The 22,505-nt window shown below is 39.0% G+C and overlaps 2 protein-coding genes across 3 annotated transcripts; one reads left to right on the top strand and one right to left on the bottom strand.

The window, feature by feature from the left end:
- Nucleotides 1–172: 172 nt before the first annotated feature.
- stk25b (serine/threonine kinase 25b) lies at nucleotides 173–13,460 on the bottom strand. 2 transcript variants are annotated; one of them, XM_020917228.2, is made up of 11 exons: nucleotides 13,115–13,459; nucleotides 8,305–8,535; nucleotides 7,840–7,896; nucleotides 7,111–7,219; nucleotides 6,624–6,781; nucleotides 5,760–5,945; nucleotides 4,882–5,027; nucleotides 3,041–3,143; nucleotides 2,869–2,946; nucleotides 2,160–2,296; nucleotides 173–481 (listed from the first exon to the last, which is right to left on the bottom strand). In XM_020917228.2, the coding sequence occupies exons 1-11, from the start codon at nucleotides 13,142–13,144 to the stop codon at nucleotides 442–444; spliced, it is 1,275 nt and encodes a 424-aa protein (XP_020772887.1). In that variant the 5' UTR covers nucleotides 13,145–13,459; the 3' UTR covers nucleotides 173–441. The 2 variants fall into 2 exon arrangements, with proteins under 2 accessions (XP_020772887.1, XP_020772890.1); XM_020917231.2 differs by lacking the exon at nucleotides 2,160–2,296 and having other exon boundaries at nucleotides 13,115–13,460.
- Nucleotides 13,461–14,460: 1,000 nt separating this feature from the next.
- Nucleotides 14,461–21,303, top strand: LOC110153387 (mitochondrial fission factor homolog A-like). The gene is made up of 7 exons (XM_020917271.2): nucleotides 14,461–14,611; nucleotides 15,498–15,716; nucleotides 16,504–16,673; nucleotides 17,098–17,171; nucleotides 17,859–18,029; nucleotides 18,120–18,192; nucleotides 19,254–21,303. Exons 2-7 carry the CDS (start codon nucleotides 15,503–15,505, stop codon nucleotides 19,383–19,385), a joined length of 834 nt encoding a protein of 277 aa, XP_020772930.1. The 5' UTR covers nucleotides 14,461–14,611; nucleotides 15,498–15,502; the 3' UTR covers nucleotides 19,386–21,303.
- The last annotated feature ends 1,202 nt before the right edge of the window (nucleotides 21,304–22,505 follow it).

The following is a 22,505-nucleotide window of genomic DNA, read 5'->3' as shown; positions in this document are numbered from 1 at the left end:
ATGCAAATTTTGAAACGTCAGAAATAAAATATATCAAAGTAAAACTAAAAAAGCTGGACCAGGTAGTTCATCAGAGCATGTGTAGGTGACTGTGATGCCCCAGATCAGATAGAACTATGTATGGGAAAAAAAATATATAATAGTTTTTTAATGATAATGAATGACACTGCTGTAATTTTCCATAGACTTTTATTATATCTTTACTCTTGGTCTAACAGTTATACACAACGCCCTACATGTCATGGCTCTGTTTTAAATACTCTCCTCTTTTAAACACAAAAAACTGTAAAAATATTTAATTATAGCTAATCCACCGTCTGGTTTGTATGGGCAGTAAACAGAGGGAGGTGGGAATGTAGGGACCCTGCGGAGGTCCCGGTCTGACATCCGAAGAATGGACAAAGGTCAAAGGTCAAAGATGAATGTGAAGAAGTGACGCTCTCATCGCGAAGAAGGGGCTGTGTTACCGTTCAGAGAAAACCTGCCAGGAAAACAAAAGGGAAAGTACAATAAAAGAAAAGGAATACTAAAATGGTAAGGGTTTGCAGATTTACTTAAGTAACTTTTTAAAGAAATAGTACGTTTTGAGCAGCAAACTTCTACTCCTACTTCAGTAATATTTTTTATTGAAGTTTTAGTTACTTTTACCACTGTGACAAAATAATAATAATAATACATCGGACTTATATAGGGCTTTTTTGGACACTCAGAGACGCTTTACAAACAAATAAAGCATTGCTGGAGAAAACGAGGGGAATCATGAGGGCATGCCAGATTGAACAGGTGACTTTTTAGTAGTTATTTGAAGTGCTGCGGTGAGTCCGAGTTCTTGATGGATTGAGGGAATGAGTTCTAGAGAGAGGGGAGGGGGAGGCGGTGGCGAAGGCTCAGTCCCCCAAGGTCCAGTGCTTCGTCCTAATGAGGGGAGTGAGGAGGTGCTTCGTCCTGATGAGGGGAGTGAGGAGGTGCTTCGTCCTGATGAGGGGAGTGAGGAGGTGCTTCGTCCTGATGAGGGGAGTGAGGAGGTGCTTCGTCCTGATGAGGGGAGTGAGGAGGTTCCTGTGGGCTGATCTGCGGCGGTAGGTGGGAGAGGACAAGCGGGGGAGGTCGGTGATGTAGGTGAGGGACTTGTATTGAACGCGGTATTGTACAGGGAGCAAGTAGAGTTACTTGAGGACAGGAGTGATGTGGTGTCTGGAGGGGGTGTGGGTGAGGAGGCGGGAGACAGAGTTCTGGATGTATTGCAATTTTTGGAGGTGGGTGGAGGGGAGAGCGTACAGTATGCTTATGCAATAGTCAAGTCTGGAGGAGATAAAGGCATGAATCAGGATTTGTGCGGTGGACTGAGAGAGGGAGGGGTGGAGATGAGCGATGCTTAGGGAGATGGAAAAAAGAGTTTTTAGCGATATGGGTTCTGAATGAGAGCGTAGGGTCCATGATGATGCCAAGGCAGAGGGAGAGGAGGTAACAGTGTGGTCATCGATGAAGAGGGAGATGTTCTGAGCAGTAGGGAGGAGAGCTTTGGGTCTGGTGATGAGCAGTTCCTGCTTTATTGCTCTTAAGTTAGAGGAAATGGTCTATCCAGGTTTTAAAGTCAGACAGCCAGTTTGAAATGGTGGAGAGAATTAGTTTGATGCAGATGTGAAGCTGAGTGACATCAGCGTAACAGTGAAAATGGAGACCACGGTGACGGATCAGGGAAAGCACGTAGATGATGATGATGAGGAGCAGGGGGCCGAGCACTGAACCTTGGGGGACACCAGCCATGACAGGGGAGGAGTGAGATTCTGAGTTATTTATAGAAAACTCTATGCTGACAATGTGAAATGAGTTGAACCTTTCTGTTTCTTTTCTACACTCCTTCAGTTTTCTCATTTTTGTGTCTATCCTTTGAAAACACCAGATTTCGTGCATTATTTTATGTTTTGACCAATTACATTAACTTCAAATTGTAAGTCAGATCTTACGTCCTGACAGTTACTCTTACTTGAGTAGCAGTTTTCCCAAATAATTTTTCACTCTTATTTGAGTATTACTTTGTACTTCTACTTGAGTAATACTATTTTAAAGTAACGTTACTCTTACTCGAGTACAATCTCTGGCTGCTCCACCTGCCTCCTGAGTACTAATAAAACAATACTTGTGTTCTGAGTTTTGACCTGCACACTCTCTCCATCATGTGCGTGACCAGTCGGTCTGAGATGCCCGGACAGGACTCTTCTGCCAGGTTAAAGGCGTTCTCCAGCTCCTCTATGGCGCCCACACCTCCTCCACTCGCCCGCCGCTTCTCCTTCAGCTACACACAGACACACACTCACAATCTGGGCTCATCATCTTAACGCATCACGACACTTGATTAAAGGTTAAAGGGCCCATATTATGCTATTTTCCAATCTGTTATAATGTTTCCTCATCACAAACAGACCTGCAGTTGTTTTTTGTTTCATTCACATGTTTAACACACAAATCCTGCAGATTTAGGCTGAGTTCTTCTCACAAACTCCTGTTCCCCCTTGTGATGTCACGTGGTGATACAGGAAGTGCTCCACTGTGTTTTAAACTCCACACACCATCACTACAACTGTTTGAAAAAAGAATCCCAGACTATTGAACAAAAGGTAAAAGGTAGCAGTTAACTTGAAAACTGCCACTTCATGACATCACAAGGTGGAACAGAGCATTTTGAGTTTTGGAGATGTAGACAGACGAACAATAAAAGATTATTCAAACATGTGTGAATGAAACAAAACACAACTCTAGGTCTGTTTTTGCAGGTAACAACATTAAAACATGGCTTAAAGTTCACAAGGATCCATTTTGAGTAATATAAAACCTTTAAATTAAATAACTGTGATTGTTTGAACTTACCTCTCTGAAAATGGGCGTTACCAAAGCAGACAGGCACTGGGATTTTGGTTGCCGTAGCACAGACTCTCCAGGCAAAGGCTAAAATTAAAAAAAAGAAAAACTTAATGTAAATGTGACTTTCAAACCAGATGAAACCACACATATGAACGAGTGAATGTGTGAATGTCGTCACCTCTCGTTCTGTGTGGGAGTAGTCCTGCTGCAGTGTGCCCAGGGTCGAAGGTCGGACAGTGGGGAAAGACCACATGGGACCAGGCTCTACGTCATCGGCATCCCTGAAAAAACACAAAAAACACCCCACATGCAGTTTGAATAAAGGCATGTTTAGTAGTATTTTGCTCTGCTAGTCAAAACCATAGACTGTATAAAGAGGTGTGTGTGATGTCAACCATAGCGTTCAGCTCCAGTCAAATGAAGCACATCAAGGGCAGCAGTTAAAGGGACAAATCTAGAGCCAAGTTCCATATTGGGAATTTTGCCTGCAAGTATCACAGCAACCAAAGAGCCAATCCTGAGCGAGGCTGCTGAAGGTAACGCCCGTTCCCTCCTGCCCCACCGCTCGCCGGACTGACCTCAGGGAACATCTTGCTTTACAGAAAAAATTGTGACCTAAAAACACCAGTATCGTCACCAGTATATTAATCTACATTTTAAGATCAAAAGCCTGACGAGCCTGACAGCAGCAGTTACGGACAGAGAGGGACTGCTACCCTCAGTGAGCTTCATTTGACTGGAGCCACACCCTATGGATAATGTCACATTCACTAAGTCCACTTCTTTATACAGTTTGTTATATCCTCCGGAGACCCAGCCCGTTCATTTGTGTCCTTTATAGTGGACATTGAGTTAACCAGTCTGTCTTTTACGTGTTTTGAGATCGACTCTTAATGGGGGGATTAGGTTCCTCTGCTTAAATAGGGCTGGGGGATTATAAGGCACTATCATGTCCAGGATAAAAAATAAAAATAAAAAAACTCAATAGGAGTTAGTTTGTGGCTGCACTATGATAGATTAAAAAAAGAAGAAATTAAAAGTCTAAAATTAAGAGTCTAAAAATGTTTTGAGGCGACTGTAGAAGCTTGTCAGAGATGTTGGTCACCATGTTTTAGTTGTTTTTTGTTGTTAACTTCACATGGATTTAACATCAAAATGTCCCCAGTGTCCATTAAAGAGGACACGTTATAAAAATAAAAATAAAAATAAAATGACCAAAATATAAATGCTAAGGTGTTCATTTACCTCCAAATAGATAGAAAATCAATACACTTTTTTTCTTCGGGTCCCAGGAGGATATTATATAACTTGAAATGATGTATTTTTCAGGAAAATGTAATTTTAGAGGAGATCTGTTCGTACACAATGCTTGCATTAGGCCAATAGAGAGTGAACATGTTGAAAAAGCTATAAGAAGTATGAATAATCAGCAATGTGAAGCTACTGCAGTGGGTACCCATCTCTAGATCTTGAGCTATTCATGGTCAGAACTAGAGGTCTGCACGAGACAGAATTTTCAGTCCCGCTCCCACCCGCTCCCGCAAAGAATTGTAATTATCAGTCCTGCTCCCGCCTGCATCTGCGATATTTTGTTCCGCTCCCACCCGCAAATCCCGCAGGATGGGAACCTTTGCTTTCTTAAGCTCCATCAAACACGGAGAAGTGAAAGGAATCATGCGCGGTGGGCTGTCCGGCGGCATGGTTAAGTCCTGTCTAAATCCTGTTTTTAGTCCTGGTTTATTTCTGGTTTAGTGATCCCTCCCGCCCGCTCCCGCATTGTGCAGTCCCGCTCCCACAATGAGCTTTCAAAATGTGTCCCATGGCGCACTGTTTTGCGTTGGGTCCCGCGGGTGCAGAGCTCTAGTCAGAACTACTTTAGATGGAGCAGGTTTGCCCATCCTGCATTATTTGGGATTTAGGTAACGAACAGATGCATTGATAAGAACAAGGTATGTGATCCTTCAAACTGCATAAACCCATGTAATATTATAAAGTAAAAAACTGAACAGAAGTGCGCACATGTCTGAGTCGTCGGAGCTGGACTCTTCCCCGTGGCCCTCGGACTTCCAGCGTCTGTATCGATCGATGAGCTCGGTCAGATATGCCGTCTTCTTCGTGTAACGTGTGATGAACTTGTGCTTGAGGAGCTCTTTGGCTGTAGGTCTCTGGAAATATGCAAGAGAAAGACAGTGCTTTTAAAAAGGTAGAATATCAAAACTCTTACTGATACTGTTCAATAAGTAAAGAAGAATAGAAAGCACAAGTATTTATCATGTTTTGTTTTGTGGGCTGCTCTTGTTCTGGATACACTGGGTGAAGTGTCTTACCAAAGTACAGCACAGGATTGAGAAGGATACAAACCACCAACCCCTCATTTATTTATTTTTTTTTACTTCCCAGTGTATTTAAAGCCCTACTGTGTAAGTTTTTATCCATAAATATACAGTGTTTTTTTTCATTTTGGATGATTTTATTTCACTAAAAAACGAAAAACTGTCCTGACCCTATGAGACCTGGAAGATGGCCTCCTACTGCTAGGAAATGATGTTCCTTTTGCTCTCTACTCTCTCCAAGGAGAATGCTCTGAAGTACAGTTTTAATTTTCTATTTCCATGGAATTATGCAGCTTACACCTCATGAAAAAAGATTATTTAACAATTACCATAATAGGGACCACCTTTATAATTTAAATGAATAAAAAAAAAACAAGAGTGTTAAAGTGTCTATTTGTTTATCTTTTTTGCACATTGTAAAGAAATACTGTCATTACTAGAACTGATGTTGACGTGGTAATATAGATTGATAATAATGAATAAACATGCCTCAGTCTTGACAGTTACTTTGGATATGCCATTTACGAGTAGAGTGTATTTATAAGTATAGTTGTCTTCACTCACAAATCGTGGGTCTTTGTTTAAACAGGCCTCCACAAACTCCTTGAAGGGTTTGCTGTAGGGCCCCTCCAGCGTCGGGGGCGTGTTCTTGGGGATCAGGAACAGGACTCTCATTGGATGAAGGTCTGAGTTCGGCGGTTCCCCTTTGGCCAGTTCAATAGCTGTGATGCCCAGTGACCAGATATCAGCCTGGGAAGGGCAGAAAATCACATTAAGATTATGTTAAGGAGTCTTTATTTGTACCTAGGTTTGCCAAAAGTAATAAAAATCAAATACGAATCAATACTAAAACAGGTATAGAAACTAGATTAGGTATAAATACTAAATACTAAGTAGGTATAAATACTAAAAAAGTCACATTCACAGGACAGGAACATAAACCTTTCCTGAAAAGCTTTAAAATGATCTTAAGCTTTGACCCAGTGGCAGGTACTGAAACAGACAGTTCAGGGTGTGGCTCTGATCACAGATAATACTGAAGTTAATGGACCATTAGTTACAGTTAATAGACTAAATATAAAACCTGAAAAGGACTAATAGACACGCAAAGACGGGGGAGTCTTACAAAAAATATTGATGCCAAATACGCCTTTCACGATAATTACTACTTATCATTCAATTAATACATTTAATTATTCATTGAACGATAAATAGTAAATATTTTTTTGGGGTCAGTATTTATCATGGGTAATTTTTTTTTTGTAAAAGTAGAGATTTTTGGGTTATTTTTCTGTATTTTTCTTCAAAATGTGTTATTGTGACAGGCCTAGTGCCAAATATCACTAAAAGTTTCAACACTGAACTGATATCGATGTATAAAACCCTGAAAGTGACATGGCCCATCCCAGATTCCAAGTCTCATCTTACCTTGAAGTCGTAGGCAGACTGTTTGATGACCTCGGGCGCCATCCAAAATGGCGTCCCCACAAACGTGTTCCTCTTGATCTGAGTGTCTGTGAGTTGCCCCGCCACACCAAAGTCTGCCAGTTTCACATCGCCCTGTTCTGATAATAGCACGTTTGCAGCTGGAGATGAGGTAAATACAAATATTATGAACTGGACTCATGATACAATGTTTGATGCTGCAATTTACTTGTAGTACAATGGGCCAAAACCCATTTTAATATGTCATACCCATTTTAATATCATTAGAATTACTAGTTTAAGAGATAACTTAAACTAAAAACTTAAATAACTAAAGCTCTGCTGAAAGTTCAGAATTCACTGAAATAGTTTAAATCCACTTGTCACTCACTCAAGACCATGGCAGAGATTATATTTTTTATTGTTGATTAATGGTTTCCCTGTAAAAGCATGATCTCTGACAGTCTCTGACTCATTAGGATGAGTTTACCTTTAATGTCTCTGTGGATCTTGCGCTCTGAGTGCAGATACTCCAGCCCCTTCAGGATCTCCCTCAGAATCGTCGCGATGTACGTCTCTTCTAAAGGCCCCGGCCTCAGCTGGGACAGAGCACAAGGCGTTTCAACATTACAGCAAAAAACTCGTATATTTATTGAATTATTAATACATGACATCATTGTGGTTACTTTCCAAAATTATTTTAAGTCCCATTTAAAGTAAGGTTGTCAAAAGTATCAAAAATCAGATAAAACTCAAGTATAAAAAGCTATTAAAAAAAAAAAATCACAACTGGATAAAATATGACCTTTCTGAACAATCCCATCTTGATTTTATCAGAGGCAGTGCAAGATCACATGGTATGTACTATTATTTTGTGTTGAAAAGTATAATATTATCTATAAAAGAGCTTTTAAAATGATCATTTGGGTATCAGAATCAGTATTGAGAATAGAATCTATTCTTTAGTATCGAAATCAAGTTCAAAATTTTAGAATTGTGATAACACTAATTTAAAGTAATTACCATATTGCTTTGCCAAGAATGTTCTATAGTATTATCTGTCTATTTATCCATCCTCCATTTATTCAGTTAGGTGTGTTTATTGTGGGCGCCTCTCCATAGACCCGAGCTGTAAGTTAGCCTTATGGTGTCACTTGCTTGTCTCCATGGTGTCCATTTTTACACATAAAAGTATAGAAATTTTAAGAAACAAACTTACCAAATCTAAAGCAGAGCCACCACCTAAATACTCCATAATAATCCATAACTTTGTGCCCTGAAAAACAATAAACAAACAAAAAAAAACATGATCAATGCACACTCAGACCTCTTTTTCAGTTACCCATCCAGCCAGAATCACACGCTTTGATAAAACTTTACAAAGACGAGTGGATCTGAAGCTGTATCCTGCCTGATGTCAGAGGGTGTGACTGACAGGTGGATTAACCAATCAAAGACGCATGCTCAGTTTCCATTAAAAACAAACTTGGATGAGGAGATGTCTTCCACATTTGAGAGACACATGATACAAATGAGCAGCTGTGGTTGGATCATCTCAAGTTTGGACAGAGGAGTTTCACGCTCTATGGTCCGATTCCAGACCCTTCTGTATTTGAACAGAATGTAGAAGGGTCGGGCTGGTCAGGATACTTTTTCAGTGCATTCTCCCTTGTATCCTCCTCACCTTTAGATATGATCCGTAGTACTTGGTGACGTAGGGGCTGTCACACTGGCTCAGCACAGTGATCTCCTGTTGTATATCTTCTATCTCATCCTCCGCCTCCTCCAGGTCGATGATCTTGATGGCCACCACTTCTTTGGTGCGGTTGTTGATTCCTTTATAGACTTCTCCAAACGAGCCTTTGCCGATGCGCTCCTGTTTGGTGAAATACTCCTCCGGGTCCAGCCGCGAGTTCTGTTCACACAAATAAGAAGAGGGTTCAGTGACGGTGCATGTTGGGATACTGGGAATATTGGAAAATCTCTCACAAAGGTGTCCAATGTGGGGTTCAGATTTATATTTCTATTGATTAATTTATGCACTGACCTGACCGTCTTTAACTGGAAAGAGGGACACACTGTTCTCATATGGCACAATAATTAAATTAGATAAGCTAAGATAAGCCTTTATTTGTCCAACAGTGGGGAAATTACTAAAAATAGAAACTAATCATAAATATATTTGCAGATGAACTATTTACTGGCTGACTCAGACTGCACTCACAAAACTAGACCTGCACTGTAGTTTGTGCTAAAACAACTATTTACATAGAAAAAGTACCAGGAAACAATGTACTTATGTAAACACCAACTCTTCAGATAATCCCCCTCTAACTTCTTCTTTCTGCTGTGGTCAGTCCTTAACATCTAAATAAAAGGATTAGTTGACTAATATACATTTTGGTCCACTAGGTTCAGGACAAGAGTGAAGATACTATGTGTGTGTGGATATATAAATCTAAATACAAACACATATAAAAACATAACGCTGATCACTGATGTTGGATCTTAGCCAAGGTTGTGCACTGAGGAGTGAAGCAGTGTAAATGAGGCTAAAAACCATCGAATTGAAACAAGTCTCTGGTCTAAATCCTGATCAGATTCACTCCTCTTTAGTCCTCTCCAATCAAAAGATGTAAATAGAACACAGAGCTCTGGAGATGGAGCGGCCTAAATATGGAGGATTACTTCTACACATGAATGAAACTATGGCTGAACACTTTGGGGAAAATATTTAATTGTGATTAAAAAAAACTAAAACAGCAATTGTGACTGGATTTGCAATGTATGTTTTAATAGCAGGATAATGTTCAGCCAGAATACACACAAATATTTCTGTTTCTATGTGACAGAATGTGACCTGGTTTATGAAATGAAACTTTCTAAATGACTGAGTAAAATTGAGGTGATAAAAACAGCCAGTTAAAATCATATTTCATTCATTTAACTTTTTTGGAGAACAGACTGAATGGAAATTACTTTTGCTTCTAAAATCGTCATGATTATAATGTTTAGCTCTTACGATTCTATCAGTGTTTTGTATTAATGCACTGTGGTGGCCCCCCTCATTGTCCAAGATTCTTCTCCATACTCTAAAATAAACTGGATTGTATAATGGCATCACAAGTTAAACTTTGTGCTTCATTATACAACACAAATGGTCAAAAATGCCTGCTTAAAAATTCAATATAGGCAGTAAGTGACATTTATACTGCACAAACTGAATGAAATTAAATGATTCAAATAAAAATAATGTGTGTCACTGTCGTCTTAACACAATCTATGGGAAACATGGTATATTACAACATGAATAAACACGAGTGTGGATTAGCCTAATCCAGGGGTCTCCAACCTGTAGCTCAGGATCTACCAGTAGCTCTCCACCCCCTTCTAAGTAGCTCGCCAAGGGATTTCGGAATTTTACCACTGTGCTGAATAACCAAAATGTGGTTAATTACATGCCTATTAACATTGCAAATGTATCATTTTGAAACCCAACTTTGTGCCCAAGGCTTGCTCTTTCTCTTATAATCGTCGTTTCTTGAGGCCGCTAAAATGAGTAGCTCTTTGGCATTTTTATTTTGTAAAGAGGAAAATGGTTGGAGACCCCTGGCCTAATCATTTTGAGACCCCTACTGTTGAATTTACAAAGTATGAACTAAAACTGCTATATAATGTACCTATAGCCAAGGCACAGTATCAGATACTTATCAATACTAAAACTAGTATCAAAACTACCATTTGAGCAGGTATCAATACTAAAAAAAAGTCACATTTACAAGACAAAAATGAACCTTATATAACTTTGGAATAATCTTGAGCTGTATCAGAACAAGTATAAGAGCACATAGACTAGTATACACCCATGGACCAAGAACCCACCTGGACCACTGAGGATTAATCACATATAAGACTACAACAATTTAAGTCAATATAATATAAAAGGATGTACTATGATTTAATGTTAAAAAATCACATTCTATTGTCTAAATAAAGAGTGTTGTTAGTGTAAGAATGCACTAAGTCGATTGAGTCTATTACTTAGTATCAAAATCGAGTTTGAAATTTAAACATTGTGACAACACTAGAGCACTTTATGGTCAAATTAGCCTTAAATAAAATATTAAAATAGACTGTACCTGAAAGTAGGCAGGCATCCCCTAAGAATAAAACGAGTGAGCACTGAGCAGTTATGTGAACGCTATGAAAACCTTTGCCTATATAAGAGGTGACAACATTACAGCAATGGATTTTAGACTTTTGCATTTCCTTATTGTTTAATGACTCAGGTTTACTGCACGGGAGTTTAAAGACCTCTTATCTTATCGTACTGTTTTGTTTTGCTTTTTGTTCCCTTTAATTTAACTTAAAATAATAATGAAAATACAATGCAAATAATGAAAATTGTGTGAACATGTGTCAGTTTGTGTAGTTTCTGGGTTAGATTTTCTTCAAGGTTCTTATGAAATGAGATATTTACGATAAAAAATAGGGCACCACCTGCAACTATAAAGCAATAAAGGTACGTGTCAGAAGAGTGGAATTAACTGATGAGATATGGAGCTGGTCTAGTTACCTATATAGTTCTCCTTTTTTCCAAAACAAAATTACGACACTAGGTAGGTCACGCAAACATATTTTTAAGTAATTCTAGATGATAAATGATCGTATCAAAACAAATTTATATCACTAACACGAAAACATAAAAGCAGATTTAAAGCTGCATTCTGTAACTTTTCTGGTGAAGGGTCCATCACCTGCTTGTTTCTATGTTTTTGTCATTGCCCTGCCTGGAATGTTCCACAGTGTGACTTTAAACAGCTCTATGTTATATTTATTCAGTTGCAGGTGGTTTTATAGCACAAAATACCTCGAAAAAACAGATTATGACTGAGCGGGGTCACCTCTCCATAGATCTAACCTGTAACTTTGTCTGCTTTGGATTCCATGAAGATAGAAAGGTTTAATGCCACTCTGGGAAACATTTCAAACAAAGCAATAACATCTCCATGGAGAAAAGCACTGAACAGACACGTCACCAGAAAAGTTACAAATGCATGTTTAAATCACAAAAAATCTAAATCTACAATATTGTAAAAATAAATAAATAAATAAATAAAAATAGCACTATAGTATTTAGTTTACATCTGTAATGAAGTTATTAATTCAACGTTTTACAGCTTAAATCTCATCATATAGCCAGAAATAACCAAAAGTTTCCAAGTAGTGAAAAGAAAACACACACACAGTAAATACTAACTCCAAAAAATATTGTTCCATCTTTCATATATTAAACAATAAGTCAATATAGTAATTATAGTGACAGGTATAGGTATTATATGGACAAAAAAATTACTACATTGCAAAAACTAATACTAAATCATTACATAACTATCAGTCATTACTATTCTATTGGAAATCATGAATAATACACTTCAATGTGTCATTACAAAGTGTATTATTAAAATACAGTGACAGGGTTTTGGACAATAGATGACACATTTTGGTGTGAATCAGAATTTTAAATATACAGTAAGTAAGATTACTTCTGTTAACTCTACTTAGGTAAATGAGTGGGGGGTCCTTAGTTTAATAATAATAATTTAATAACATTATACTTCTAAAAGTAGTCTTCAAATTAGTGTTAATACTAACATTTCAAACTTGATTTTGATACTAAGAAATAGGTTTATACTCAATACAGATTCCAATACTGATACTGATACCATAATGACAATTAAAAACACTCTTTCCTTAGACAATAGAATGTGATTTTCAGCATTAAATCATAACACTTTCTTTTTTGTGTGGTTCAGGCAGGTTCATAGTGGTCCATGGGTGTATCAAATGAGTATCTAGTTTCAATACTAGTTTTATTATGTGATAGTATCTGATTTTCTTTGACAAACATACTTCAGGTACCATGTTTTCTACTACTTAAGTACTTAGGTCCTAATGTAGAAATCCTGGTCTAGTCTGGGTTTAGTCCTGCACTAGTCTTGGTTTAATCTTTTGTTTAATTCTAATCTAGTCCTGGTCTAGTTTTGGTCTAGTCCTGGTCTAGTCTTGGTCTAGTCCAGCTCCAATCTTGGTCTAACTCTGGTCTTAGACTTATATATGGACCACCACATCACCTAAAATCCAAATCCTGACTTCTGTACTAATATAACTGTACTACTTTAACTTCTGTTATTACATGTAGCAATACCAATAAGGTGTCTCAGTACATTTTAATAAACAAAAAATCACGAATACAGCTAAATATGGGCTATTTTGTTGACCTTATTTATAGAGACCCTGCAACTATATTATAATGGCTTGAACAGCTTCTTCACAAAGGCTGTTGCATTGAATTAGTAATAGATGAGTAATGAACTGACAGCTGCTCTGGCTGTCTGGCTCTACACATGTTGGGACCCCCACCCAGCCTCTGTCTCATACCCGGGGGTGACAGCCTGTCCGGGGGTGACAGCCGGTCCGGGGGGGCTTTGTACCTGGTTCTGGAGGCTCTGGAGGTGTGCCATGTTCTCCGGAGGCGGCTGCTCTGCGCGTACGCCGTCTGCAGAGGCTCCTTCGGGCTCTCCTTGTCCCCTGGATGTGGTTAGCTAAGGCGGCTAGTCCAGTAGATCAACACCCAGTCTGCTCGGGCTGTGGATGGGCTGTCAGTCCGGCGGAGAAGCCCTCACCGCGGCTTAAAGAGCGAGCGACGCCATGGAGCTCCGCGGAGACGAGCGGGGCGAAAAATTACTCCTTCCGCGTTTTTAATATTTAATTCATTTCAAGGAACGCATAGCCTGTTGTTCATTTGAAGCTTCAGGACAAAATAATGGCCCAGATGGTGAGCGCATGCGTGATGTCTCAGCAGGCAGTGGCATTCTGGGAGTTGTATTCTAAGCGGAAGGCTTAAACTACTTTCGTTTGGGGCCCAGCTGTGTGGACTAGACATTAAGCCTTTATAATCGTGTAATAATAACAACAGATCTCTACATTACAACACACTTCCAGAAGAGGGGCCGTTCACTACCAGTGTCGGTGGTGGAGGGTAGTACTTAGGCTACTTCTACTCAGTTACATTTACTTGAGTAACTTTTTAAGGAAAGAATAGTTTTCAGAGTAATATTGTAGCAGAATACTTTTATGAATAAGATTTTACTGAAGTAGCAGCACAATTATTTGAGTAAAAGTTTTGGTTCCTCTTCCAACTGTGAGTCTACAAGTGACAAAAGCTTTATATTGACAATATGAAATGATCTGAACATGTGTGTTTCTTGCATTTCTAATGCTAATGACAGAGTTTTGCATCCTCTATGGAGCAGCAGTTCTACCTCCATCTCCACCCCAAGTTTATTATGTGTAATAATAGGCCTAAATATTGTTTTTGAAGCAGTATGGATCGATAAAGAGGGGATTTAATCAAGTATGTCAACTCAACTGTTTAAAGATATCTATTTCCTCAACATAAAGAGATAAGTAGCCTATTAACTCTCTGTCAATGATCATTACAGTCAGTCAGTCTAATGGATGAAGTTAGACACGCATATGAAATATTGATGAAATACAACAGCATAGATCTTTTACTGAACAATAACAATAAATGAATGCAATATATCCATATACACAATATTTTTGATTTGGTAATTTAAAAAAATTTTAAAATTTTTTAAAAAATTTTAAGATTTTTTTATATTTACATTACATTACATTAATAATTTTATTTATTTTATTTTTTTTATCAACACCCAACAAACATATAACTGTCACTGTGCGCTCGTTTTTTATTCCAGGCCGCACCGTTAAGATCACAGCGAGCACTTTTTAGTTACGTCCTCTTAGCCCCGCCCCAGCGTGCACTTCCGGTACTTGTCTCCTGAGCTCCTGCGGTGGTCAGTATCTTGTTTAGCTTTCACTGGCCCTTCGTGCGGCTGGTGGATGCTGCTGTACACACCTCTACTGGACACATGCCATTTTAATCCGGTGCTAAAAACACAGCGGTGAGTAAATATATACACGGATTAGGGCTGCTACCTGCGATTGGCAAACTAAGAATGAAACGAAACACGACTGTCAAACCACTAGCTAACATGTTGATTGATGGACGAATGACTTCTGCTTAGCTCTGCAACAGGGTCCATAAACATTTCCCATTTTATTTGCATCTCTGCTCAAATATATTCGTAAATTTTATGTCAAAAATTCTGTCTATGTGGCTATTTCTCAGTGACATTGAAGAAGGTGTCAACATGAGCTAACGTTGTGTAATTTCACACACAGTACTACACACTCCTGATGACAGATAAAGAAGTATTTTTGGCATCCAGGCTTCATCATGGAAAGCTGCAGATCTATACTTTCCACATTTAATTTCTGCAGTGGAATTGTCAGTGTAGCAGTGTCCTGAATTATATAACTATACATTTTAATTTCCATTCATCTGTATGGTGCTGCTATGGACGCACAAACCTGACAACCATATTTATTAAAATTTAACAATAGGGGAGGGTGATATGTTAATACTTCCTTTTATATTTCCATGTGGTCTTTTATCTGTGTCATCCCTTAGTGGTCCAGGTAGGTTCCATATTGGTCCATGTATGTATACTAGTCTATGTGCTCTTATACTCACTATGCTACAAACACAATATCATTCTAAAACTATTCAGGAAAGCTTCATTTCTGTCCCAAGAAAGTGACTTTTTTTAGTATTGGTACCTGCTCAAATTAGTATCTAGTTTTAGTATTGATTAGTGTCAGATTTTTAATACATGTGTTAGGTGAGGTTTAAGTACAGACAAATGGAATGACATAAAATTACCCACAAAGCTTATACTACTTTAAGAACATTTGACCATTTTAACTTTCTCTTCGGACCCTCTCCAGGCGGGATGAGTGTTCCAGCTTTTGCCCCTCCCTCTGCGGATGTGGCGGAGATGAACCGTATCCACTATGAGCTGGAGTACACAGAGGGCATCAGCCAGCGCATGAGGATCCCAGACACACTCAAAGTGGCCCCTGACAGCCAGCCGGGGCCCCTGCCTCTACAGCAGCCTCTGCCCCACACCACCATAATGCAGGTGCCTGAGAGGATCATTGTAGCAGGTCAGTCTGGATATAATGTCAAATATGAAAAGACACTTTATTGATCCCAAGGGAAATTCAAGTTTTTCTGTAGCTATTGCAGTTGATGTTGCTGCAGCATTTCCACTGAGTGTCTCAGTCACCTTTGTGTCTCAGTCAAAGGTCTCAGTGTAGGAACTGGTCAGGGAGGGTCAGCAGATCCTGTGAAAGAGCCACAAGTGTCCCTCCTCTGCGTCCTGCAGCATCACAGCAGAGTCCAGGAGAAAACCATGTGAACACAACAGAAAAGTCCTTGCCCTTACTCCACTCTGGTGTTTTGATTGGTGGCGAAATGGTCCATTCCCTCAAGGTGTTTCCTCTGGAAGATCTTCTGCCACGCACACATGTTGTAAAAAACCTGTAGCATCTCAAATGTCCATAGCTAGCTTCTCAGCTAGCCTCTTGTACTGTCTCCATGGATACAGGAAAAACAAACTGCTCATTTCACACAATCCAACAGTCCCTTACCTGTGTCCTTTGAACTGCACATGCTGCACTTCTTAATTGGTCAAAATTGTTAAAAACTGAACTCTAAAAGTGTGTGAGCCAGGTAGCCACAAAAGTAGCTAACCATTCCATATACTTACAAAAACACCCATTAAAATACAAATTTTTTAAAAAATTACTTTTACTGGCAGAAGTGTTGGCTGTGGGCCAACCTTGTACTGACAGTTAGAGCTGACTAAAGCTCAATCTTAATTAAAATTTGATTAATTGCACAGCCCTATTCATGTATATGTTTGATCACCATTTATATTTTTCTTGACAGGAGATGAAGACGACCCTCGGTTCTCTCGTCCCAGAGACTTGGACCTGATCCAGTCAGTCCCTCAGGCAGATCTGTTGAACATGAAAGCCCCTCCTCGTGTTCTCACTCTGTCAGAGCAGCCTCTGGACTCACTGGAGACAGAGGAGACCCGCACACAAAACAACCAACAGGTGACTGCACAGACTATGGCTCTGTTCAATCTACATTCACTTTATTTGTCTCAAAGCTTCTTTACTGATTATCTGTCACTCACACTTAAGAAATGGAGTCACTCTCCACTTTAGTCCACAGTCTCTGAACCTGCTCCTGTGCAGGGCTGTTAATGGGCTGTTAATGGATACACAGAGCTGATGTCAACCAAAGCAAAAATCCACTCTCAAACACTGATTTATAAGTAACAAATATACTAGTTAGTAACAATGTCCAGGTTAACTTAAAAGGATTGGTATTTTGGATGACATTAGTAATTAGTAACACCTCAACTATTGTTATGGTAATGCAAAAATGCATCATTGCAATCTGTCTTATCACCTGCAAAACGAGTATTTTCAGTATATTTCAGTTACTGCCATGAGCCCTCTGTTACCTCCGCAGGCACAGCACGCTCGCTCTCGAAGGGAGCGCAGTGTGAGCGACAACATTTCTGGTCGTCATGGTAGCCAGTACAGGTAAGCACGCATGTGTAAACCAAAGCTTTTTCCTGTTTATTCAGAGTTTTTTTCTGAGCGGGTCTGCCCCCTAGACCAGACCTGTAACACATGTATTACTTTTCTCTTACTTGTATTATCTGTCACTGCATTAAAGATCTTCTCCTGACTGTAGAGGGGCTTTATTGGGGTTGACTACTTTCCTCCTAAACTTGTGTCTGCATAGATGTTCTCTCACATAAATCTAAACTTGCATACTCCACCAGCTAGATACAATTTACTCCATCTCTTTTCACCTAATAATAATAATACGTTGGGTTTATGCAGCGCCCAAAACACTTTAAATTGCATTATTCATTCACTCCACTCCTCTCTCAAGACTGCTGTAGCTACAGCTGCCCTGGGACAGACGGTTGAAATTTAGATTACCAACCTGCGCCATTGGCCCCTCTGACCACCACAAACACCATATTCATAGTAGGCCATGAAGTGTCTTACATAAGTTTGCCATAAGTTTTGCAGAGTTTTGCCACTGGTGCATCACTGTGGCACCTGATATTCTCAGCGGTCTCCCATCCAAACACTAACCAGGCTCATACATGTAGAGAATGCACAGCGGTTATTGAATATCCAACAGGTTTCTCAGAGATGGATGAAATGTAGAAGAAAGTTCCTAATTTGAGAATCTGTTTTCTGTGTCTCTCTCAGTGCCAGCCCCTCTCCCTGTGCCCCTCCCATGCGCCCATGCCCTCCTCTGTCTTCGCCCGAGGATGCCAACGTGAACCTGTTCACCGCCGCCGGGTTCCTCTCGTATGTTCAGTCCACCACACGCCGCGCCTACCAACAAGTGCTTGAGCTCATAGACGACAACCAGCGCAGGTACAGGCCTAGATGACTTTCTATAGTGAAGTTACTGTCTGTTACTTTCTGACTGATGTTCACAAATGAATAACTGTTTGATTCAACCAGGACGCCTCATGACCTCGCTCTGGATTTTCATGAAGAATCAAGTTTAGTTGATGCTTCGTCTCTCCGAAGACAAGTAAGTCTCAGGGGAGGGGATATTCAAATACATGTCACGCATATTTTCTTAATGCTGGACCTCCTAATTTTTTTATGGTTCTGTACTTCCCTTAAATTTTTTTTTATGATCAGTTGGGTACTCACTACTCTGATGCACTTGGAAAAAATCCATGTATCGGTGTTGTGTAATAGATGACAATGCATTTTATTGGAATTTATGTACTTAGTATCACTATTATATTGCATTTTATTTGATTAAAACCATTTGCTGTTTCCAAGAGTTCACACTGATGGGAAGTAATGGAAAACCACTCTCCCCATAGGTTGCAGCCTGACTCTTCCAATTCCCATTTCCCATTCATTTTCACCATAGATTTTCTGAAAAAAATAAAATAAAATTGTAATCATTTAACTCTTAATATTTGAAATTTTGGAAAAATGTATTGGACAAATTAATGGGAAACGTACTTCCCAAGTGGGAGGAGCTTATATACTTCTTCTACTAATGGGTGCAGTGGAGTGTGTGTGTTAAAACTGCAGTAAAAACACTGAGTCATGACCCATGACCATATTACCAAAATAGTGCATCATCAGATTAGTCACAGGGATAAGACCATAACAGTCCATAAAATTTATGGTCATATTGCTGTAACATTTTATAAAATATTTATTGTAAATTGTTGGGCAATAATCTTGATAAGTAACTGGGATAAATACATAATTTGAAATATGTTTAACTAGGAAACAAACATGTATAAAAATGTAATTATTTGTTCAATAAAGCTACCATCTGTACATTTATTTGACTCCCACACCCCTCACCTGGCCTTTGTTCAGACTCACCGGTGCTCTCTGGTTTTCTTCTGTCAGACCAAAGCTGACACACTATCAGACTGCAGTAAAATAGATAACATCATCAAACAAATTTGTGAATAACTGATTCATATAATGGTTTAACCATTGACTTTAACTATGACTGTGTTCATGATGTCCTAATTTTTGGCTAAGTCTACTACAGGATACTTGGGTGTGAATAATTTTTCCCAACTGCCTTAAATTGATGTCTATATATTTTTGCAGATAGTGAAGTTGAATCGCCGTCTGCAGCTTCTTGAGGAGGAGAATAAAGAACGTTCGAAGAGAGAGGTGGTTCTGTACTCAGCCACTGTGGCGTTTTGGCTCATCAACACCTGGATCTGGTTTCGCCGCTGAACACTTCCTCTGTGTAATAAACCATAGGCAAGTTTATGTTGTGTTTTCGTCTCAACATATGCGTCTTGACTACTGATATTGCATTTAAAATATATGATTGTTATATATGTATTTTCTCGCTAGTAGACTGGAAAACGCATAGAGCACAGTTGATAATGCGGGTTTTGCTTTTTTTATTTAAAAAAGTCTATGTAGAATCAAGTTTACTGAGTGTCTCATCTAATGCACTACTGCAGATATAGAAATATTTTGGTACATTAAACCTGCATATTTATTGACATCATTAAAGGAACTATGTGTAAGATTTAGATTTAAAATTTCATAAACAAGACTGTCCTGAGATATGAGATAACAATGTTCAAATCAAATATAGCTTTTACTGATAACAATTGTAATGCAGATGCATTCTTAAAGGTGCATTATGCAACTTTTCTGGTGGAGGATCCATCACCTGCTTGTTTCTATGGATATGTCACTGCTCTGACTGGAATGTTCCACAGTATCACATTTAACAGCTCTACCTTACATTTATTCAATTACAGGGGGTTTTATGGCTCAAAAATGCCTCTAAAAACAGGTATTCTGACTGTGAGCGGGGTCACCTCGCCATAGATCTAACCTGTAACTTGGTCTGGTTTGGTCTCCATGAAGATAGAAATATTTAATGCCATACAGTGAAATTTCAGACAAAGCAATAACATTTCCACAGAGAAAAGCCTTCAGAGATGGACCCTCCACCAGAAAAATTAAACAATGCAAATTTAATTATAAAAACAATGGATATAATGGCCAAGTTCTTTATGTTATAACTTGGCGTTTTGTTTCTCAAGATAATTTTCCAATCAGAAAGCAGACTCACATGAGTCTTTCATTTGGGTTGCCAGTTTCAATATTAAAATCCAGTTTAAGCCTAAAATGACTCTTTACTTAAGCCCCAGCCCCTGCGGCCAATCATGAATCATGAATCAGGAAATAAATGTCCTCTATATGCAGGCTAAATTAAAGCAATGGCAACCCAGGCTCGACTGTGATTTTAATATATCAGTATAATAATGGAGGCTACATACAGTTCCTTTAAGTGAATATTTAAAGATGCACTGGGTAACTTTTCTAGTGGAGCATCTGCTACCTGCTTGTCTCCATGAAAATGTTATTGCTTTTTCTGCAATGTTCCACAGGATAGATTAAACCTATCACGAGGGACACAAGCAGGTTACAGCACAGTGCTACATTACAGTTCAGATCTGTGAAGAGTCGGCCCTATTCACAGAAGGAATTATTGTATTTTTGAGCAACAGAAACACCCGTGATGAATAAATGCTAGATGGAAATGTTTAAAGTCATAATGTGGAATATTCAAGGCAAAACAATAATATCTCCATGGAGACAAGCAAATAGCGGACCCTCCACCAGAAACGTTGCACAGTGCGTCTTTAAGAGTAATAGAACTTGTATCACATGTTTCGGGAGAGCTGCCATGGTAAAAGGACCAATCCCAAAAAATAAAAGTGTCAAAAATAAATAAGCTATCGATGCCATATATTTCCTGAATGCTGTTTCCCATAGATGTCTAATAATAAATAATATAGTTTAGTCCACTATATTATTTTTTTGACCTTGTACTTATAAAACTGCTGTTAAGTTTATACAAAGTTATTTATTTCAATGCAGAGAGCACAGTTTTCCATCTGTGTTACCTGCTCTGAGTGGTTACTTTTTATTAACAAAGTGGTACATGTGTGTTTTGTACCACTGTTCATGTTTTAGATACCATTATTTTTGAATAATGAAATGCATCACTTTTAATTTAATAATTATTATTTCATCTGCATGGGAGTTGTAAGTTACCATTTTGTTTTGTCATATGTTATGACATGTTTGTATGAAAAAGTGTAATAAATGGATGTTGTTTCTGTCATGACTTTGGTGGTTGTTTTAATTAGGCCCGAGCGCCAGAGGCTGGCGAAGGGCCTATTAGTATCGCAAAGCGATGCTCCAAGTGGCCCGAAAAATGGAATGGCGCGACGTGACTCGCCTGTAGTGACCAGGGACCCTCGCCATCACGTAGCAATGCGCCAGAGGTTTCCGAAAATGTATAGTTTGTCGGCCAAAAAAAAGCGGAACATTGTTCTCGCATCAGAATATTATTAGGCCCGAGCGCCAAAGGCTGGCGAAGGGCCTATTAGTATCGCAAAGTGATGCTCCGAGTGGCCAAAAAATGAAATGGTGCGATGTGACTTGCCCGTAGTGACCAGGGACCCTCGCCATCACGTAGCAATGCGCCAGAGGTTTCCGAAAATGTATAGTTTGTTGGCAAAAAAAAAGTGGAACATTGTTCTCGTATCTGTTGGTTATTCTCCTAACCAACTCACCCATTTTTCACCCACTGAACAATGATGAAAAGTCCTGAAATTTTGTCATCTGGTAAAACTCGCGCTTCTCTAACTTTTGGCTATTTTCATTTTCCAAAAATAAATAAAATGGCTCGTCAGCGCCCCCAAACGTCTCAAAAATGCATTAGGGAATACGAATGACACACAAAAAAATGTGCATGTACAGTCATGAAATTTGACACAGAAGTCGATCATGTCAAGATAAGGAAGAAATATTATTACGCCAACACCGTGCGCTCCACTAGGGGGCAGTAATATTGGCTTAAAGTTGGCTAAGCTTTTACGAACTCCTCCAAGGGCGTTCACCCGAACGAGCTCAAATTTGGTCCACATTATCTCAAGACGTGGAACATTAAAAGTTATCCACATTTTTCACACACGTCTTACGGTCTCTGAGCAGTGAAGCAACAAAAAATGCACACAATTTTGGAGATTTACAAATTGCTCCCATTTGATCAAACAAACTCTGATTTCAATGAAATTTGAAAAAGTTGTTAATCTCTCTGCCCTGAAGCTACTTAATTTAGCGCATTAGCGCCCCCTATAGATTGAAACAAAATTTAATATGTGAGAAAATCATTTGTTCCCAAATAGTTGTTCAAAAGTTTCTGAAATTTAGCACAAAATTCCATTTTGGCATCCTGATCCAAAAGTCAGTAACACCCATGTCATATCTTTTATGGCGTTGCCATAGCGATGACATAAACTCTCCATTGGTAAAATCTAC

The sequence above is a fragment of the Boleophthalmus pectinirostris genome, unplaced genomic scaffold, assembly GCF_026225935.1.
Source record: "Boleophthalmus pectinirostris isolate CB_2022bp ecotype Guang Dong unplaced genomic scaffold, ASM2622593v1 HiC_scaffold_16, whole genome shotgun sequence".
In the NCBI taxonomy this organism is placed as follows: domain Eukaryota; kingdom Metazoa; phylum Chordata; class Actinopteri; order Gobiiformes; family Gobiidae; genus Boleophthalmus; species Boleophthalmus pectinirostris.
This window is presented reverse-complemented; position numbering and strand designations above follow the sequence as displayed.